At 47.7% G+C, this 21,794-nt stretch overlaps 1 protein-coding gene across 13 annotated transcripts in view; it reads left to right on the top strand.

The window, feature by feature from the left end:
• PPP6R3 (protein phosphatase 6 regulatory subunit 3) overlaps positions 1 to 21,794 on the top strand; it is a 148,478-nt gene that overhangs the window by 122,891 nt on the left and 3,793 nt on the right. For all 13 annotated transcript variants that reach the window (XM_023738145.1, XM_004383640.2, XM_023738141.1 and 10 more), the window contains 7 exons: positions 142 to 196; positions 1,306 to 1,436; positions 9,353 to 9,474; positions 13,210 to 13,363; positions 14,852 to 14,958; positions 16,516 to 16,666; positions 20,355 to 20,477. In XM_023738145.1, coding sequence (XP_023593913.1) covers positions 142 to 196; positions 1,306 to 1,436; positions 9,353 to 9,474; positions 13,210 to 13,363; positions 14,852 to 14,958; positions 16,516 to 16,666; positions 20,355 to 20,477 — 843 coding nt within the window. The remainder of the gene's footprint in view (positions 1 to 141; positions 197 to 1,305; positions 1,437 to 9,352; positions 9,475 to 13,209; positions 13,364 to 14,851; positions 14,959 to 16,515; positions 16,667 to 20,354; positions 20,478 to 21,794) is intronic.

Genomic DNA, 21,794 nt, shown 5'->3' with positions numbered 1-21,794 from the left:
ATTGAATGCAAGCAACTTCTTGGTTTTTGTTTGTTTGTGGGCATTTTAATGATAGTCTGACTATTCTAAACATGGAAAATGTCGTGAACACTGTGAGTTTGTGGGTAATTAACTACTCCTACCCTTGTATTTTCTTGACAGTGTTTCTTTTGATCGAGTATCAGACATCAACTTCACTCTGAATACAAACGAAAGTGTAAGTATGAGCATTTCCTGTCATGAGCAGCGGGCACAGAGAGGTGGAGGCGTGGGTGCCGTGTGCACTGGGACCGTCCAGCTCGCGGGGAGCTTTCCTCTTAGATGGCTGCTCACACTCGCTCGGTTACCTGCCTGGCCCCTGTGGACACGTTGAGCTTGCAGCCCTGCTGTAAGACGTGGCAGGGCCAGTGAAGCCAGGGTCGCTTGTGATCGCAGTGTAGACATTTCACCTCAGAGAGAGGACTGCTGTTGAGCTAGCTGTGTGTCACCACGAGAGAAACTGGGGCTAGAGCAGGGCACGCCTCTCACCGGCGGACGGTGCTCCTAGAGCAGGGCGCGCCTCTCACCGGCGGACGGTGCTCCTAGGGCAGGGCGCGCCTCTCACCGGCGGACGGTGCTCCTAGGGCAGTAGGGCAGGGCGCGCCTCTCGCCGGCGGACGGTGCTCCTAGGGCAGTAGGGCAGGGCACGCCTCTCGCCGGCGGACGGTGCTCCTGAAGCCAGCTCGGTTCGCAGTGTCTTCACCTCAGCTGACATTGGCTTGCTGGCGTTTGAATGGGCACAGTCTTGGTTTTATGTTGATTGGCATGAGAGACTGCTGGTCCGTTTGCTAATGTGATAAAGTAGGAACCTCTGGTTGAGGCCGTTGGAGCCCATTACTACTTAGCCAGAAAGGTAGAAGTAGATGAAATATCGGTTGCTTTTCCTTGCTAGGACAGATCTCTGCCTGCATCTCAGGGGCATGGGGGCAGGGGATGACGTGGGGCTGGAATGACGATTTTACTAGATGCAACTGAGGGGACGAGGACTGCGCGGTCTGTGCTGCTTGTACGTGGGGTTGGGGTCTGGCCGTTAGAGGAACGTCGTGTTATTACTCTACAGAAGCTGCCGTTTTCCTTTGGTGTGTGTGAGGTGTATGTGATAGGCTCTGTTTTTTTAAGGGAAATAGAAAAATGAGGGTAAATGATAATGTGTAACAAACACTAAACATAAAACTGAGCTATTTCCTAGTGTAGTCAAAGTGTAGTTTACATTGTTAGCTTTTGGGAGAAAATGACTTGGTTTTAAATTTGTTTTGTTCTTTTTGTATCCCTCTTGTTTGTATTTAGGGAAATATTGCCTTGTTTGAAGCATGTTGTAAGGAAAGAATACAGCAGTTTGATGACGGTGGCTCGGACGAGGAAGATATCTGGGAGGAAAAGCACATTGCGTTTACCCCGGAATCCCAGAGACGGTCCAGGTGAAGGATGGTTTGTTACTGTAGTGCTTCTGCCCACACATCGTACCATCCCAGAACGTTTGACCCAGACACCGGTACTCACGTCATGATCAGAAACGCCCTCGGTCATTGATGTGCGTTGGCGTGAGCACTCCTGTCTGCAGCGGACAGGAGTATGTACAGGTCAGGGTTATCTGCTCAAAAGCACAGGCCACATTGAATATAGTGCCCGACATGTAACAACACGGTACCTTCTGAATGGGAAGTGATGCTGAGGATTGTAGTCCTGTAGGGCCTCCGAGTGAAGAAATGTCCGCTCCCAGGAATAACAGCAGCTGGCTTATGGGTTAGCTCTTTGAAAACACTAAACCTTTCCAAAAGGAGGGGAAAATTGTTTCTGAAAGTTAATCTACTTTGGAGAGATGGGGTCTTGTCAGTTGACACCCACCAGGATCAATCCAGTCTTTTTTTTTTTTTAAATCACTTTGTCACAGGAACCTAAATAAATTAGACTCCTATAAACAAACAGTTCTTGTTATCTGAATATTTATTATCAGAATCTTCATAGTTAGGAGAAGGATATTTGGGTAGCAACTGAACTTTTGTTTTTATTTCTTTATTTGAATGCTTAGTGTTTTCGCATGGCATAAAATTCATAAGGAACAAAACGGGTATGTAACTGAAAGTAAAAATCCCCGAACCCATTTTCCACCACCCAGTCCCTCTTGCTGGATAGAACCATCAGCATTCCCTGTTTTCTGCATGTGCAGTTGGGTTGTATCTCTTAGCAGTGCTTATTGCTGCAAGTTACAGCAGCCCCAGCAGTGTCTCAGCAAGGGTAGGTGTGTTTGTCTCAGGATCCAGAGCAAGGTCATCAGGGCCAGCTTCTTTCTTTCACTCCCACGCCGTCTGTGGTCTTTATCGCCGTACGAACACCAGGGTAGCTGCTGCAGCTCTGGGGCCAGGCAGCAAGGAGGAGACAGTTATCTTTCTTTGTGGTTACTGTTTTGTAAGATAAAGCCCCCATCCGACTCTTTTTCATCATCTACTATGAAATTGTGGTCCTCTTGCGGAGTGCATTCCCTAAGTGGCCATTGGCTAGTGCCATACGTCCTCTGGAGGTGGACTGCGTCACACTCGCAGCTGTGCAATGTGTCCTGGCAGGGAACCCAGAGTGGCGAGCACAGAGGATCAGTGTGGAGATCCAGCCAGTGTCCTGGACGACAGAAGGCGGTTCTTTTTATTCTTTTTAACAGTTCTGTTGAGGCATAATTGACATGTGATAAAACTGCATTTATTTAAGCTGTACAGTGTGATAAGTTTTGACCTAAGTATACACCCATGCAGCCATCATCCAAGTCAACATTGTGAGCGTATCCATCACCCCCAAGTTGCCTCATGCCCTTTTGTAATACCCACCCCTCCTGTCCCGCTGATCTGCTCTCTGTTCCTTTAGTTTGCTTTTTCTAGAGTTTTATGTAAACGAAATTGTGCGGTGTATACTCTTTTCTTGTTTACCTTCTTTCACTTAGCATAATTGTTTTGAGAGTCATTCATGTTGTGTCATGTATCAGTAGTTCATTCCTTTTCCTCACTGAGTGATAGTCCATTTAATGCAATACTGCACTTAGTTTATTCATTCACCTGGTGGTGGACGTTTGGGTCATTTCAGTTTGGGGCTGTACTATCGCTAGAAGGTAGACTGATAAGTTAAAGATGTGTACTATAAACTTTGAAGCAACCAGTAAAGTAATAAAACGAGGTATACTTCATAAGTCAACAAAAGAGATAAAAATCGGATCATTAAAATATAATTCAAAAGAAGGCAGTAAAGGAGAACTGGAAGAAATATTTGTCAAAGTTTGTCAGATTGGGTAAAAAGCAAGACCCAGCTGTATGCTGCCTGTGAGAAAGAGTTTAAATATAAAGACAAACAGGTGAAAAGGAGAAGGATGGAGAAGGATGGACCGCGCCAGCGCTGATCAGAAGGAGAGCTGGGAGTCTGTTCATATCCAGGTGGATTTCAGAGCAGAGGATAGAGAGGGTCCTTTCATAATGATAAGGGGTCAGTTCAGCAAGAGAACAGAACAGTTAGAAATGTCTACACACCTGATAACCAAACACAAACCGATTGCCGGTGAGTCGATTCTGACTCATAGTGACCTTATAGGACAGAGTCAACTGCCCCGTCGGGTTCCCGAGGGGCGGCTGGTGGATTCGAACTGCCAACCTTTTGGATAGCAGCTGATCTCTTAAGCACTGCGCCATCTTAAGCACTGCGCCACTAGGGCTCCACACCTAATAACCAACCCAAACCCACTGCCTTCGAGTCGATTCCGACTCATAGCAACCCCATAGGGTTTCCGAGGCTGTAAATCTACAGAAGCAGACTGCCACGTCTTTCTCACCTGGAGCCGCTGGTGGTTTAGAACTGCCGACCTTTAGGTTAGCAGTCGATCACTTTAGCCACTGTGCCACCAGGGCTCCATATACCTAATAACAGAGAGCTTCAAAATACATGGAGCAAAAACAGATAGAACAACAAAGAAAAATAGACAAGCCACAAGTATAGTTGGATATTTTAGGCCCCCCACCCCCATCACTGGTAAAACAATAGACAGAAATCAGTAAGGATATAGAACACTTGAACTGCACTATCAACCAACCTGACCTGCACATTTATAAATCACTCTTTCAAACAACAGCAAATATACATTGTTTTCAAGTGCACATGAAATATTTATCAAGATACACCATAGTCTGAGCCATAAAGTCTCAATAAATTCCAGAGTTTCAAGTCATACAAAGTATGTTCTTTGACCACCAAACCAAAAACCAAACCAGTTGTTGTTGAGTCAGTTGTGACTCAGCGACCCTATAGGACAGAGTAGAGCTACCCCATAGGGTTTCCAAGGAGCGGCTGATGGATTTGAACTGCTGACCTTTTGGTTAGTAGCCCAGCTCTTAACCGCTGCACCACCAGGGCTCTTCTTTGACCACAGTGGAATTAAAAATCTATAACAGATCTTGGAAAATCCCCAAGTATTTTGAAACTAAATAACAAATGAGTCAAGAAATCAAAGGGGAAATTAGACAGTATTTTGAATTGAAAGAAAATGAAAACATAGTTTATCAATAATAAGCATTCTTAAGGCAGTACTTTTAAAGGATCATTTTTATCACTAACTACCCTCTCAGCTAACCGAGAGGTTGGAAGTTTGAGTTCACCCAGCGGTGTCCCAGAAGAAAGGCGTAGTGATCTGCTTCTGAAAACATCAGCCATTGAAAACCCTGTGGAGCACAGTTCTGTTCTGACACTTGTGGGGTTGCCATGAGTTGGAATCCGACAGCGACTAGATGACGCGACCTGTGTTAGAAAAGGAAAAACATCTCAAATCACTGATCTCAGCTTCGACTTTAGGAAACTAGAAAAAGAGGAGCAAATTAGACCCAAGTAAGCAAAGCTGCCAAAATAATAAAGATCAGAGTCAATGTCAGTGAGATGGAAAACAGACAAACAGTAGAGAAAATCAGTGAAACCGAAAGTTGTTCTTTGAGAGGATCAGTAAGTTGATCAATGTTCAGCCCACGTGATCAAGGAAAAAAGAAGATGAAGATTACCAATATCAGGGATGAGAGAGGTGACATCACTACTATATAGATGATCAAAGGATAAAAAGGGAACATTACGAACAACTTTATGCCAGTATATTTGTCACCTTAGATTTTTTTTTCCCTTACAAAAACTTATACATACGTTGTTATGTGACTCTAATTGCTCTCCCTATACTGTGACAACACACTCCTCCTTTCCACCCCGGATTCCCCATGTCCATTCAACCAGCTCCTAACCCTCTCTGCCTTCCCATCTCACCTCTGGACAGAAGCTGCCCGTTTAGTCTCTTGTACTACTTGAGCTAGGAGGCACAATCCTCATGAGTATCACTTTATGTCCCATAGACCAGTCCAATCCCCATCTGAAGAGTTAGCCTTGGAAATTGTTTTAGTTCTGGGCTGATAGAGAATCCAGGGGCCATGCTTTCTGGGGTTCCTCCAGTCTTAGACCATTAAGTCTGGTCTTCTTACTAGAATTTGAGTTCTGCATCCCACCATTCTCCTGTTCTATCAGGGACTGTCCATTGTGTTCCCTATCAGGATGTTCATTGGTGGTAGCCGGGCACCATCTACTTCTTTTGGTCTCAGGCTGATGAAGTCTCTGGTTTATGTGGCCTTTTCTGTCTCTTGGGCTACTACTTTCCTTGTGTCTTTGGTGTTCTTCATTCTCCTTTACTCCAGGTGGTTGGGACCAACTGAGGCATCTTAGATGGCTGCTTGCTAGCTTTTAAGACCCCAGACGCCAGTCACCAAAGTAGGATGCAGAACATTTTCTTAATAAGCTTTGTTATGCCAGTTGACCTAGATGTCCCCTGAAAGCATGGTCCGACCCCTACCCCTGCTACTCTGTCCCTCAAAGTGTTTGATTGTATTTAGGAAACTTCTTAGCTTTGGTTTAGTCCAATTGTGCTGACTTCCCCTGTAGTGTGTGCTGTCCTTCCCTTTACCTAATATAATTCGTATCTACTGTCTGGTTGGTAAATAACCCTCACCCTCCCTCCCCACCCTTGTAACCATCAAAGAGTGTTTTCTTCTGTGTTTAAACCTTTTCTTGAGTTCCTTTAGATGATTCTTGAAAGACACAAACTACCAAAGCTCAGGCAAAAAGAAAGAAACTGAATAGCCATGTACTTGTTAAAGGTGAATTTTTAGCTTAACCCTCCCCCCCTCCCCCCGACACACACCCCCTTTAGGCCAGGTGACTTCATGGGTGAATTCTGTCCAACATTTCAGGAAAAAAAATTATACTAATTCTATACAAAAGCCTCCAGAAAATTGAAAAGGAGAGAGTATTTTGTATGAGGCCACATCATTGTAACCTGATACCAAAATCTGACAAAAATATTGTAAGAAAAGTGATCAGTAGCTCTCATGAACATAGATGCAAAAATTCCTTTAAAAGTGATAGCAAATCAAATGCAACTGTAGTGTATCATGAGCAAGTAGGGTTTATCACAGGAATGCAGAGTTGGTTTAACATTGGAAAGTAAATAAGCATGTGACCAAATCCAACGTTTATTCCTGATTAAAATAACTCTTAGCAAACTAGAAGTAGAAGGGAATTTCTTCATCATAATAAAAGGCATCCATAAGATATGTAAGGTGCCTGGGTAGCACAAACGGTTTGCGCTCAGCTGCTCACTGAAAGGTGGTTCGAGTCCACCTCGCAGCACACAGAAGAAGGGCCTGGTAGTCTGCTTGTATAAGATTATTGCCATTGAAAACCCTATGGGCAGTTCTGCTCTGACACACATGGAGTTGCCATGAGTCAGAATCGACTTGATGGCAACAGAAAAATAAAACACAGTTAGCATCATACTTAAAAGACTGAATGATTTTCCTCTAAGATCAGGAACAGGACAAGGATGTCTATTCTCACTGTTTCTTTTTAGTATTGTGCTAGAGGGTCTAGCCAGTGCAGTAAGTCAAGAAAAGGAAATGAAAAGCTTCCAGATTGAAAGGAAGAAGAAAAACTATTCTTACTACCTTTATTTGTAGACAACATGTTTGTTGATGTAGAAAATTTGCTGGATTTTACAAGAAAACTCTAAGAATAATGGCAAGATGCAGTAATTAAGACAGTGTAGTATTGGCAAATAAGAGGGATATAGATGAGTGGGACAGAATAGAGAATCCATCAGTAAACCTGCACACAGACACAAAACTGATCCTGGACAGGTGCAAAGGCAATCCAGTGGTGAAAGTGTGTTTTTTCAACAAATGGTGCTGGAACAATTGGACATTCATATGCAGAGGAATGAACTGTCAACCTATACCTCTTACCAAATACAGCATTAGCTCAAAATGGATCCAAGACTGAAATGTAAAACAAAGCTATAAAACTTCTAGAAAGGAAGGAGAGAATCTTTGTGACGTTGGGTTAAGCAAAGATTTCTTAGGTACACCACTAAAAACAGAATACATAAAAGAAATTTTTGGTAAGTTAGACTTCATCAAAATTAAAAACTTCTGCTCTTCCAAAGACAGTGTTAAGAGAATGAAAAGAGAAACCGCACCCACAGAGAAAGCTTTCAAATCATGTATCAGATAAAGCACTTGTATGTGGAATATATTAAAAACAACTCTCAAAATTCAGTAATAAGGAGAAAAGACAGCCCAGGTTTTTAAATGCACAGCAGATGTGAAAAGGCTTCAGAAAAGAAGATACATGATGGGCAGATAAGCACAAGAAAAGATGATCCACATCCTTGGTCGTTAGAGCAGTACAGATCAATACCGCGAGAGAGCACTGCACCCCGTTACACCGAGTGCCATCTGAGTCAGTTCTGACTCGTTGCGACCCCCTGTGAGTGAGAGCAGAACTGCAATCCATGGGGCTTTCAGTGGCTGAGTCTTCAGAATAGATCACCAGGCCTTTCTTCCCAGGCACCACTGGGTGGATTTGAACCACCAAAGTTTCCGTTAGTAGCCGACTGCTTAACCATTTATACCACTCAGCGATTCCACACCCCTATTAGAAAGCAGTTTTTTAGAGTGTGATCTACATCTTTAAGCAAAGCCCAGGTGGTAGAGCGGTTAATGGCTTATAGGAGGCGTGAGCAAACCATGGGCTGAATCTGGCCTGCCTCTGCTTAGGGGAATAGTATTGGAACAGTCATCCCTGCTCTTTTACAGTTTGCCTGTGTTTGCTTTTGCGCTACAACGGCAGAGTTGAGTAGTTACATATAGAACATATGGACCACAAAGCAAACATACTTACTATCTAGTCCTTTAGAAAGAGCCCTGGTGACGAAGTGGTTATGCACTCAGCTGCTACCTGAAAGGTTGATGGTTCAAACCCATCAGCCGCGTTGCAGGAGAAAGATGTGGCAGTCTGCTCTTGTAAAGATAGCAGGCTTTCCCCCAGACACGCTTTTAACTCAGTACTGAAGTCACTCCTGAGGTTCACCTTCAGCCAAAGGTTAGGTAGACCCATAAAACAAAACAAGACTAAGTGGTCACACCAGCCCAGGGGCAAGGACTAGAAGGCAGGAGAGGACAGGAAAGCTGGTTATCGGGAAGCCAAGGTTGAGAAAGGGAGAGTGTTGACACGTGGGGTCAATGTGTGTGTTAATTGTTTAATGAGAAACTAATTTGCTCGGTAAACTGTCATCTAAACACTATGGGGCAGTTCCTGTCTGTCCTATAAGGTCGCTGTGAGTTGGAATCTATTCAACAGCAATGGGTTTCTAGTCCTTCACAGAAAGTTTGCCAAGCTTTCCTAGACAGCCAGCTTCCCTTCACTTAGTCTCTCAACTGCAGTCTGAGATTTTTGGGGACCAACATGCACAAATCTCCATTTCTGCTGAATGAGAAGAGATTGCAATACCAGAGCATACCAGATGTGTCTGTGTCACCCATCCCAGTCTACGGGACAGACCTCCTGTTGATAAAGATATCAATTTCTGTGCTGGTGTCAGGCAGCATACAATCATACATATGGTTTACCCAGTACCATCAAGTCAATTCCGACTTGTAGTGACCCTATAGGACAGAGTAGAACTGCCCCATAGGGTTTCTAGGGCTGCAGTTCTTAGGGAAGTAGACTGCCACATGTTTCTCCTGCGGAGTGGCTGGTGGGTTCCAACCACTGACCTTTTGGTTAACAGCCAAGGGCTTTAACCACTGTGCCACCAGGGCTCCTTATATATATATACACACACGTATAGCAGAATCTTTCCCAAATCTTAACAAAATGGCACTCAGGTGTATACGATCCAGTTGTAGTACAGTGTTTTGTTTTTTTTTGTTGTGTGACCTTTAGAATTTTCTGGGTTTGGCTGATATATAGCATTAAATATTTTGGTCTTTTTTGTTTTCAGCTCAGGGAGTACAGACAGTGAGGAAAGTACAGACTCTGAAGAAGAAGACGGAGCAAAACAAGACTTGTTTGAATCTCGTGGCGCCAATGCGGAGGATAAAATGGAGGTAGACTTGAATGAACGTAAGTGCCTTCTCCGTTTTGTGTGCTGTGTGTTGGGATTAGATGTTTTGAAAAGCAGACGCACAGCTCTGTGGTGACTTCTGAAGGGAGAGGAAGCTGAAACACATGTTGTGGTTTGGGCCTTGCATGCGAAAGTGAGACCATGAAACACCAGAGAAGAATTGACGCGTCCAGGTCGTGGTGTTGGCACAGAACATCGACTCCCACGGACTGCCAGAAGAACGACTGAGTCTGTCTCGGAAGAAGAAGCAAGGATGGCAAGACTTCGTCTCACATGTTATCAGGAGGAACCCATCCCTGGAGAAGGACATCATGCTTGGTAAAGTAGAGGGTCAGTGAAAAAGAGGAAGACCCTCAACGAGATGGACTGACTCAGTGGCTGCAACAGTGGGCTCAGGCATAACAACGATTGTGAAGATGGCTCAGGACCTGGCAGTGTTTCGTTCTGTTGTACATGGGGCAGCTATGAGTCGGAACTGACTCGACGGCACCTAACTGCAACTGGAGGTCTAAGTTTTGAGGACCAGACCTCAGGGAAGGAACAAAGTATGCCTTTGGAGATAGGGCATTGCTTTACTGTATGAAAACTCGGTGTGAGTCTGGCTCCAGGACACAGCGCGCTGGTGGGTGGATCCTCTGGCTGCAGGCGACAGGGTGCTGTGGCGGGGAGAGCACATACTGTGGACAGATGAGGAGACGTGCTTCATAGAGTCATGAATGGAATAAACAGAGGAAACACCGTAAAGCTTAAGCAGCTCTCAGTGGGTTCTTCATAGCTTATTTATGAAACTTGGAGCCCTAAAACGTGCCTAGCTAAGTGCTGATTTATACCCTGCTGCTTGCTGAGAAGACTCAAGTTAGCTGGCCGTTTAAAAACAGTTAACTGCTAAAAGTTCAGAAACGTCTCCATGGAAGAGCCATGTCGGTTGACACTGGGGCTTTCCCGAAGACTGCCAGTGCTTCCTGTTCTCCAGGGGGGCCTTTTAGGGGTCGAACTTGTCACCTCAGCACCACGTGGGACCTTTGCAGTAACCTAGCAAACCCTCACATCTTCCAGATCCGGAGACTGGGAGCAGGGAAGAAAAGGGATTGGTTGATTCCCAACGCTGCCTCCAGGAGTTTCACATCCCCTTGGAAACAGGGATTTCCAGTACAGGTCAGAAGAGCAGAGGGTGGTGGGTGTCAAAAGAGGGGCCCAGCGGGTACCAGGCAGCTGCAGAAACCTCCGGGGACACATGGGGATCTGTCTGTCTGAGAAAGAAAAAACAGCGAGTGTGAAGACGCAGAGACCCCCACCTGTTTAGCGCTGCTCAGAAAAGGATGAGCTCCTGGGCGAGAAGGCTGGGCGAGACCGGGAATTCTTTATTCTCAGGTTATAGGGCACCCCTGAGGATTTTTCTAAGAAAACATTACTGAATCTGTTTTGAGAAGCCCACTCGTGGCAACAGCGTGAAAGCTGGATTAGAACATGCATGCTGGAGACAGGGAAGCCCCTGGGACGCTCACACACACGAGGCTGACAGTGTGCGGACCAGGCGGCAGCCGGAAAGAGAGGAGACGGGCCAGATGCCCTCATCTTCCTGGCTGCAGAATCTGTGCTTCTTCAGGGTGGCTGGGTGGGTGATCGCAAATGTGGTATGACTTCCTGCATGCCTGCTCTTGTGACCTAGAACTGGGTGTGTGGGGACGAGGGGATGGAGGGGACCATCCTGGTGAAAGTCACAGCCCTTCTCACTCCCTCTGGGTTCGGTGTGACAGGGTCCCTGCCCTCCTGAGTCTCGGCCCCGTGGAAAGGTCTCCTTTCCGTGGTTGGCACTCACATTGCTGGCAGGTTTGTGGGGACGTGGGTAGGGTCTCTTTCCCAGGGCCGCAGGTCTGCCCCCACCCTCAGACTTTGACCTCTGTGGCTGCTTCTGGAAGTCTGGTGGTGTGTTTAGAAGAGTGTGTAATGTTATGAGAATTCTGGGGAGTTCGTCTGGGAAAGGAGATCCCAGAGGGATAACAACAGAGTAGTTTTTAGTCACCTCACTTAGTTGTGAAGTAGACGAGTGATTCTGGGGCGCGCTTCCAGAGCTGCTCACACGGTGGGCCGGCAGAAATGCTGTCGAGGTGCTCGTCCCTTCTGGTCACCAGTGGAGCCCCGCCACACTCACAGAGCTTGAAGGGCATGAGGACAACCCTGATGAAGTCTCTGCACACACAGGCCCCCGTTGACTCATTAGCAGAGCCTTGCTGAGGAGGGGTACTGCCCAGGTGGAACAGACAGTTGAGTAACGTGGGGAAATGACATAACTTGCCCGAAGTCCCAGTAAGATGTGTCTTTAAAGTTGGAACATTTCTCAGTCCTTGGTCTCTAGAATAAAAAAGAAAACCAAAAGCCCACTGCTGTCAAGTCGATTCCGACTCGTAGGGGCCGCACAGGGTTTCCAAGGCTGTGAATCTTTACAGAAGCTGACTGCCATGTCTTTCTCCCACAGAGCCGCTGGTGGCTTTGAGCTGCTGACCTTTCGGTTAGCAGTCGATCGCTTTAACCACTGTGCCACCAGGGCTCCCAGGATAGGCTCTAAACTGTTGAACAGGTTCCTGGCGTCCCTTGCTCACATCCTGGAGGTTCCCACAAGTGGTAGGAAGCATCCGCAATAGCAGAGAACAGTGCTTCCTGGACCCAGCTTGAATTAGGGCAGCCTCTGTAAGTCCTGTGGAGAAAAGGCATGGGGCCATGAGAGCGAAGAAATGAGACCCGACTTAGTCTGAAGGGACGCATCTCTGAGGAGGCAACATTTGAACAGGGACCTGCAGGTTGGGTCCAGATTTGGCGGCCGGCAGCGTGTGAGAGAGCGCTGAGTGAGTGGGCAGCAGCATGCCCTGGCCGAGGGCCGTCGTGCCGACCTCTGAGGTGAGTCCTGTGTCTGCAGGATTAGGAAGCTTCCCGTTGTCTCTGCTGACCGCAGTGGGCCACGAGGCCGTGACAGGTACCGCAGGGGTCCAGGTCCATATCGGGAAGCATTAAGAGTGGTTTTCTAGTTTATTGCAGTTGAATAGCCAACATATTCTTAGTTTAAAATACATTTTTTGTTTTGGAATAATTTTGGATTTACAGAAAATTTGCACAGATAGTACAGAGAGGACCTGTGTACCCTTTACGCAGCTTCCTCCCATGTTAGCGTTCCCGTGGTACATCTGTCGGGATGAAGAAATCTGCATTAGCATGTTCTTCTTCAGTTGTGGTGCAGTGGTTAAGAGCTCAGGCTGCTAACCAAAAGGTCGGCGGTTCAAATCCACCAGTCGCTCCTTGGAAACCCTGTGAGGCAGTTCTGCTCTGTCCTGTAGGGTCGGTACGAATCAGAATCAACTTCATGGCAACGGGTTTGGGATTTTTATGTTGTTGTTGTTGTTATCTAGAAAATCATCTGCCATTTCAGCCACGTATTTTTTCATATGTAGCTTTGCATCCCTGTGTAATATTCCTGTTGGATACATTCTTAGAAATGGAATTGCTGGATCAGTGGCAACATGGCGATTTTATAATTGGTGGATGTTGTTAACTTGTCCTCCAAGTGATTGTGCTGTTTGCACGCCTCCCAGTGATACATTAGAATTCCCTTTCCCCACAGCCCGACCAGCACAGGGTATTGTCTGTCTTTTTTTGTCATTGCTAGTCTATTTTTGACACATATCTTGTATTACTTTAAACTCCTGAAGATGTTCCGATTGAGATTCCGCCCCTCTTTTTAGCCCCTAGCTGGTCAGCCAACTTTGACGTCCCCATGGAGACAACCCACGGTGCTCCGTTAGACTCGGTGGGCGCTGACGTCTGGAGCACGGAGGAGCTGATGCCAACGAAGGAGACGGGCTGGGCTTCTTTTTCCGAGTTCACGTCTTCCCTGAGGTGAGTGGACGTGCGCGGGCTCCGTAAACCTTCCGGCAGGAGAGCAGGGGCGGTGTGTGTTTGCAGTCACCACCGTCCTTCACCTCAGTGAGCTTCTGAGCGTAGTGCCTTCAGCGAGGGTGACCCTCAGCATGGGGAGAGTGACACAAATCACCCTCCTCTTTGGTTTCACCCAGTGGCACAGGGAGTGGTTCTTGCCCAGAGTTGCCTGGGACGATGTGCTCCTGGGACTGTGCTGGAAACAGAGGAAGGTGACACCTCTGGCTGGGGAGTTGGAACCAAGGGATGGGGACAGGGGCAACCCAGAGCCTCCTGGCAGGTGCCTCTGGGAGGGATGTGAGAAATCGCGACCGTGTCTTGACGAGATAATGAGAACGTGTGTTGTATTTGTGCTGTAAATTAAGTCATGCTATTTGTGTTCTTCTCAGTGACAGAAACCTATTGCTTCATAATACTCCTGAAGAGTGTTGTCAGCATTTGAGTATTAGCCATGATTTTTGTGTCTCATTTTGCTTTTTTCAATTTACTAAATGTTGTCTTATTTGTCTGCTGACAACTCCATCACCACCACTGATTTGAAAGCCTTTATTGCTTTCTGGGTTCTAACAAGTGGGGCCTGTAAGCAGTAACCAGCAGTGGAGAAGACAGGAAGACAGACTGCTGTGAACCAGCAGTGACTGTCTTAGGTAAACTGAAGGGTAGTGAGCACCTGGCCTGCTGAATAGTCTCTGTAGCATTGAGCTGTTCTTCAGAAGCAAAAGTGAGACTTGTCAAAATGTTCCTAAAATATCATGAGTTATTTCACCCACCCGGCCCCAACAGAGGAACAACTTCAAGTTTCCACCCCTTTTTTCTGTTTTTTGGTAACTGGAGGGTAAGAGCCCGTGGTTGCCTGGAGTGTTGTTGGAGCAGCGTGCTTTCCCTTTCTCCTTACACAGCATTCTCTGGGGTTGTTGAAGGATGTCGCAGGCATGGGGATGGGGAGCAAAAGGGGAAATAGAGTCAAACACACACACACACCCCGCCATTCCATTATCTGGTGTATTTTATGTGTTTGCACAGTGCCAACAGCTAGCCTCGGAAAGAAGGCCAGGCCCTCCGGGCAGTTTGGCTCAACATGATAAGAATTTTTGTGAAAATAATTGATGTGATAGATACAATTGAAATTGTCCCATGTCCACCTCTGCTGTCTGAGCCCTGGGAGCTGGTGTTCATGGTGGTGATGAGAGGCATTCAGAATCTGTCTAGAAGCCTCTAAGAAGTCCCTGCGTTTCTGTTTAGCAGAACATTTACCCACCCCACACTGGTCTGCTTCAAATAACCATTTGCTCTGGGACTAATTTGTTGTTGGCATCTGTAACCCAGCTACTCAGCAGATGCTCATGTCTCCCTAACGGGGCCAGAAAAGATTTTCAAAGATTTTGTGCGAACGAGGGCAACCATGGACTTTTCCCACTGCTAATGTCTGAATTTTCTTTTTTCTAAAAGCACAAAAGACTCTTTACGGAGTAATTCTCCCGTGGAGATGGAGACCAGCACTGAGCCCCTGGACCCGCTGACCACCAGTGTGACTGCCCTCACAGCACAAGCGGAAGGTGCATGCCGAGGGGCCCTGAGAGCCTGGGCTCGGGGGCTGTTGGGCTGTGGTGTTTCTCAGGCCTGGGCTTTACACTTCATTTTCTAGATCTGAAAAGTTGTCCTTACCTGTATGTCGGGTTCATAAAACCAGGCCTGACTCGCAGGCTCAGGGACCAGGAAAGTGCGGTGGTGGGTTTGCTGTCCGTGAGGCCACTTAGGAGAGGAAACTGAGTGCGTCATTCCAGAACTATAGCATACTGCCTCTCTAAGGAGCGGGCATCTCAGTGATCAGTGTACAGTTAGGGAAACTGAGGCGCCGAAAGGAGGACTACCTCAGCCTGCATCCCCCGGGGTGGCTAAGACCAGAACTAGACCTGTGTCTTCATGCCTAGCCTGCACCCAGTTCCTTTGTCCCTTGGAGTCGGCTTTACTTGAGCGTGTGTGTGTGTGTGTGTCTGTCTGGGCGTGTGTGTGTGTGTGTCCGGGCGTGTGTGTGTGTGTCTGGGTGTGTATCAGGCTATGGAATTGTCTGTTCTTCTCGCCTTCAGAAGCAGATGAGTGCTCAAGGGTGTCAGTGTAAAGTTGCCGTGGGGTGTCTTGTTACTCGGAATGTTCCCGTCGGCTCCTTGCACTGGCCCTGAACTGTTTTCAGTCTGAACAGGGCTACTGGGGAAGGGAATGGCAGGCAGGGGCGTGATGGGGAACTGAAGTATGCGGAGGGCAGGAACCCCACGGAGGGAACAGAGAAGTAAGTCCTTAGACAAAGAAAGGAGGACACAGTAAATGGCATGAGCAGCAGGGGGCAGGGGAAGGAGTAAAGCCAGTAACTGGCACTTAGTTTGTTTTCTTGTTGTCCCTTTAAATGTTTTCTGTAGCTTACTTCCCTTTATCCCTCAGCATTCTAGAAGGTGGGTTCAGTTATCCCTTATTCAGGGATAAGAAAACTAAGGCACAGATTAGGCACCGTGCCAAAGGATCGCACAGCTCGTAAGTGGTGAAACTGGGATTTGAGTCCGGGTAGTCTGACTTCCGAGCACAAGTTCATGATCGGTGGTCCCACGTGGCCCCCTGTTACAGAACAAAGAAATAATCCACAAGGAAGCCACAGGAAAGTAACTTTAAAAAAAAGAAAAACAGAATAGGACCTAAATGGGGAAAACTGAAAGGAAAAGAATGCATTAGAATGGGACAGTGACAAGCTACAGCACAGACCCTTCCGGGTTAAAGTGGGTAGAGAATCATAGAGTATGTATGAGCCGTCTACTGTGCCAGAACAGTCAGGAGCCAGAGTGTCTGCCGGGAGAAGCTGGGCGTAGGTAGACTGAGCTGAGTGTAGGTAGACTGAGCTGGGAAGACCTGGGCGGGGGGGCGGCTACTCCTTCGCTGAAGAAAACCCAGCAACTAGACTTCTCTCTAGTGGCCATATTTTATAAGTCTGTGCCCACCAGACCAGCTCACGTTTCCCTCTGCCTCAAGCCAGAGGTGTCACGTGAGTGGATGGGCCTACAGGAAGGAGGGACGGCGGCTCCCGCCTGGCTCTGTGTGCATGACCATCACCTGTGTGTCCTTTTCAGTGCCGGGCAGTGTGGCCATGGAGGCCAGCTCTGACGGGGAGGAAGATGCCGAGAGCACAGACAAGGTAACTGAGACAGTGATGAATGGCGGCATGAAGGAAACACTCAGCCTCACTGTAGATGCCAAGACAGAAACTGCAGTCTTCAAAAGGTAACCAGGGGCGAGACCCTCCTGCGGCTGCAGGTTGTTGGGAGGATGATGGGGAGGAACCACACACGAGAGCGTTTGTAATCTGATTCCAGTGTGGGTGCAGACGTTAGCCTGACGTCTTCTGACATCTGCGCTAAGCTTCTCAAAGATGGATTGTAATGAAGGGATGGAGAGTTTGGGGGCCTGAATGTCGCTGTCTCTTTCGCTCTCTATCTTTTTGTGTTCAGAAGACTAGCTTACTCATCAGAATAAAAGAGTCTAGTGGATTCCAAATACGTGAAAGTGAAAAACTGACAGACTTGTGAGAATTGACAAGTCTTCAGTTGTCTAGAAATTGACTTGTATACAGGCTGCAGCACATGGCCCGTCAAAAGCAAAGGTTCCATCTCAAGGTTCCGTCTCATACAGATTATTGTCTCTGGATGTAATGAAGTCATTATACATGATTAGTAAAATGATAACTTTAAGAAAACAAAAGAATTTAAACATTCAGAAATAAACAACCTCACTTCTGAACTCATGGGTCAAAAAGGGATCATAATGGAAACTATAAACTTAAACCTCAGAGAGTAATGAAGAAAACTTCTGGACTGCAGCTTCACTAGTGCTTAGAGGTTAGTCCCCGTCTCATACAGACTTCTAGAGATGACTCATGGTATGAGCCGCGATGGCGTTGATGCCCAGACAGGATGAAGGGGAAACATGAAGGGTATTCTCATTTCACATTCGAGCATATGTGCACAAAACTTAGTCATTAAATTTAATACACTCTCTCAGTCAAAATTTCAGTTGGATTTTTAAAACATATTCTCAAATTATGTGGAATAATAAAGGTTCCCAGACTACTTAGAAGGCCACAAAGAAGATTAAACTAGAGCCTGGCCTGCCAGGAAGTCAGTCTGCAGAGTCCCAGTGATAGATCAGTGCGTCAGCCCCGAGGCAGGGCGTGGGTCGGGGGTGGATTAGAGACTCAGGGAGCAGTGCTGGGGAGGCTGGCTCACCACAAGGAGGAGTGAAACAAGATCCTGCCTAATCCACACGCTAAGGTGACTTCAGATGGATTCAGACTTCATGTGAAAGGGGGTGGAACAGACACATACAGTGCTATTCATGTGCCAGGCACTGCTCTCCAAATGCTTCATGTATTTATTTCTTCCTTCCTTTATTTCTCTCAGAGGCTTAGCATCCCACTCTCCACATGAGAAAACAAAGCACTGGAGTTAGGTGACATGGCCAGAGTCTCAAGGTCGTTGTCTTAGGCTGGGTTCTTTAGAGAAGCAAAACCAGTGAAGGATATATGTGTGTGTATATGGGGTGGGGGTGGGGGGATTTGTATCAAGGAAATGGCTCATGGCATTGTAGAGGCTAGCAAGTCCCAAGTCCGTGGGTCAGGCATCAGGCTGGAGGCTTCTCCTGACTCATGTAGCTGCGGCGGTTGATGCACCCAAGATCGACAGATCAGACAGCAGGCTGCTGGCACACAGGCTGCAGAGGCTGACGAATCCAAGATCAGCAGGTAAGCTGGCAGGCTGCTGGCTCAAGTCCCAAGAGCTGGAGGTCAGATGATGACAAGCCGAATGCAAGATTCAGAGCAGAGCAAAAAGCCAGCAAGCTTTGTCAGATAGTCCATGTATATTGGATGTAGGCCACACCCCCAAGGAAATTCCCTTTCAGCTGATTGACTGCACATAGCAGTTCTCATCATGGAGGAGATTATATCATTCGGTTTAACTACCAGACTACATCCTAACTGCCAAACCACTGAGAACCGTAGCCCAGTCTAATTGACACATAACCTTAACCATCACTATCGTTAATAGAAGAAAATATGACCTTTTTGATCTAAGGGCAGAAAAGAACTTCGTAAAACAACTTTCAGAAGCATAAACAGGTAATGCAAAGAATGGAATTTGATTGCATCCATGTTATGACTTTCTGGTTGAAGTCCTCTGGACAAAATGAAGAAGCAGATTGAGAAAAGAAAACAGGATCTAAATCGAGAGACTGATGTAATAGTCAAAGAATTCTTGTAAACCAGTAAGGAAAAGGTAGAACACCCACATCAGAAAATAGGCACAAGATATCAGTAGGCAGTGTACAGACAGGAAACCCCAGTGAAAAGCACCCGCAGAGATGCTCAGAACTGGGTCACCATCACAGACTTAGCACTGTACACCTTCTACTAGACAGCGGGAGGTATAAGGTGGCTGCTGCTGAGTGGTAGGGGCTGGGGGATGCAGACTGTGTCGGGTACCTGGAGAGAAGAATAGGGCTACTCTGCAGATGGAAGGTGACCCACATCTTCTGCTCCTGGATGTAGAGCCAGAGACACGCCTGTGCAGTACCGTTAGGGACGTGGACAGTGATACCCGTTGCAGAGGTGTGGAAGTGGGGGCAGTCTGGGTGTCGGTCTCTGCATGAAACCAGGTGGAAAGCAGTAGGTGCACCCCAAGGAGTGTTAAGTCACGGTCGAGAGGAGCAGACCTGCCATCCTCACAGCAGCAACACGATGGAGCTTACACACCCAGCCGAGATGAAGAGATTGGGAAAACGGGGTGTGTGACGCAGTGCTAGCGGTATGACTGAGTACGCAGAGATAGATTGCTGTACACCCCGCAGGATTAATCTGTCACAGACATGGCAGAGTCGTTGCTTTGGTGGGAGGAATAGAGAATGGCATAAAGATGAGTGAGTTTCGAAAGAAGTAATGAACCAGGTAATTCAGATTGTCAACAAACCATTAAACTTTAATTCATTTTCTGCTTATAAATTACCTGGAACCATCTGGAAGCCATGCCAGGAATCATCTGAAAAATTAGGTTTTTTATAAGCAAATCCAGAACAGGACCAGTGTTCCCAAAGGGAGCATGTGCTGCACTTTGTGTCATTTTGATTGTGTAAAAAGGACAATGCCAGACAGGATAGGCCAAGGTTAAGTGTCCAGCCACAAACAGAGTTGAGGAAAGCTTTTGCCTGTTGCCCTTCTCCACCAAGAATGATCTAAGGAGGAAAAATGAGCCTTTCTTGTTTCATTTCCCCAAGCCCACTGCTGTCTGTTCTGGCGGCTGTTCTTGGTTCTTTCCTGCGTGGTCTTTGTGCTTGTCACACATGATCTGAGAGCCACTTGAGAAAGCTTTAGGTCCTGCTTCAAATGACAGAGCAGCCTCCTCGCCTGCCGGTGGCTGCCCACCAGCCAGCAGATGTTGGGGTCTGGCCAGCTGTTTGCCAGTAGGCTCGGCCCTGAGAGCCAAACCTTTAACTAAAGACTCATTCCTTCAAACAGGTTCCTTTGACACCTCCCCAAGCCTGCAGCTTTGCTAACGTGCAGTCGTGGACATAGGTCCCCAATTCCTCACTTACAGGAGTGTTCTGAAACTTTTGTACATTTCTTTTTCTGTTTTGCACACTTGGCTTCAGAGTGTTGAAGTCCTACCGGTATGTTCGGTACCCGGGCCCTTCTCCCTCTGACACCTGCTGCATCACACCATCCCTCGGGCTCCCGCCATGTGGTCCCCTCCTCTGTGATTGCCTGGCCACTGTCTGTGTCCCTGTGCTTGTCCCCGAGCATGCTCCGCCCGAGGGCTCTGACTCCATGGCGGCCACGACTCCACGCCATTTGCATGCGACCGCGTCTGGCAGGGCACCGTGCCAGCACACGTAACGCTCCATGTCGCCCTCTCTACTGCAGCGAGGACGGAAAACTGTCTACCTCTCAAGATGCTGCTTGTAAATATGTGGTGGAGGAGAGCCCCGAGATGGCGGAGGTGAAGTCCGCGGCCCCCCAGCTCCCCAGCAGTAGCCCAGAGCAGAGGTAACTGCCCGCTTCCCCAGGCCCTGTGGAGCCCCTGGCCTTGCCTGCTGACTCCTGGCACTTGGAGGGGAGTTGATGGGGTGTGGGTGGGCCGTCAACAGCTGGCGGTTCTCCGTCCTCAGGGGGATCAGGGTGGCTGAGCTGAGGACTTAGAAATGCTGCTTTACCTCCTTCACCCCAGAGGCTGAGCTGGCCGGTCTCAGATGACTCGGAGTGGAGCGGCACCAGCACCCCGGGAATGGCAGGCCCCCCTCTTCTGTGGGGCTCTGAGTGGAGAATGATACTGGGCCATGGCAGCCAGTCCTGGTCGGCCCTGTCGAGTCACCCAGCCACCCCCGGCGGCTCTTGACGCCCTGAGAGCCTGCTGCTGTGGTCCCTCCCTCCGTGGGCCCGTGACACCATGAGAGAGAGCATCCCTGAGGACCTTTCGTAGCTGTAGCTAAATGTTTGCAACTCTTAAACGAGTCCCTGTTTTGGAGGTGGTTTTTTTTTTTTTCAAAATATCTTGTGTGCTAAGAGTTAAAATCCCACCACCAAAGCCGTGTGATTTGGATGTGATGTTGTGATGTTTTCTTTGTCACCTTGTGCTTAGACTGAGCTCACGGTTGAAGGGACGGCCGAGGTGGGTGCTGGGTCTCGGAGAGTGAGCTCATGTGAGGGTGTCCTCAGGTGGCCCCAGAGCGCATGCCAGGAGATGACTCTTTGTCAGATTGACCTTTCTGATGAATCACATCCAATCCGTAAGGATTCAGTGACCTTTAAAGCCGTTTCAAAGAGGCACTTCCCCTCCCAACCCAGTACCTCTAGGTATTTTATGGGTAACGCGGCAGTGGGGACAGTAGGGGGCGCTCTGTCTCCACTGGTCAGCAAACCTGCATAGCAGACCTTGTTTTTATTTCTCCCGTGGGCATTATACCCAGAATGAAGGGTTTATTTTTATGATTAAAAAATCCTGCATGTACACGATTATAGGAACTGTTTGAGGTGGGTGCTGTAGTGAAGGCCTCTGGAGGAAGGTGGTGACGTTCAGCGTTGTGGAATCCCCACCCCCAGTCAGTCTGAGGGTTGGGCCACGTCCGGGGTTTTGAGAGGTATTTGTAGCTCGTTCCTGATTAGTTATATCATCTCCCTAATTTTTGCCTGTACATTTTCTTTATACCCGAGGGAGGCCTAGTAGGCAGGATCACACACCTCTGTCCCGGTTTGGAGTAGTTGCTTCAGGAGTTTGCTCTTCATTCTCTGACGTGAGTCACGCAGCAGGCTCTGGGGTCATCTCCTTCACTGTCTGGCCTGCAGGAGAATTGTCTTTGCTGAAGG

This window comes from Trichechus manatus, unplaced genomic scaffold, assembly GCF_000243295.1.
Source record: "Trichechus manatus latirostris isolate Lorelei unplaced genomic scaffold, TriManLat1.0 scaffold00113, whole genome shotgun sequence".
In the NCBI taxonomy this organism is placed as follows: domain Eukaryota; kingdom Metazoa; phylum Chordata; class Mammalia; order Sirenia; family Trichechidae; genus Trichechus; species Trichechus manatus.
The sequence above is the reverse complement of the archived record's forward strand: the minus strand, read 5'-3'. Positions and strand labels throughout refer to the sequence as shown.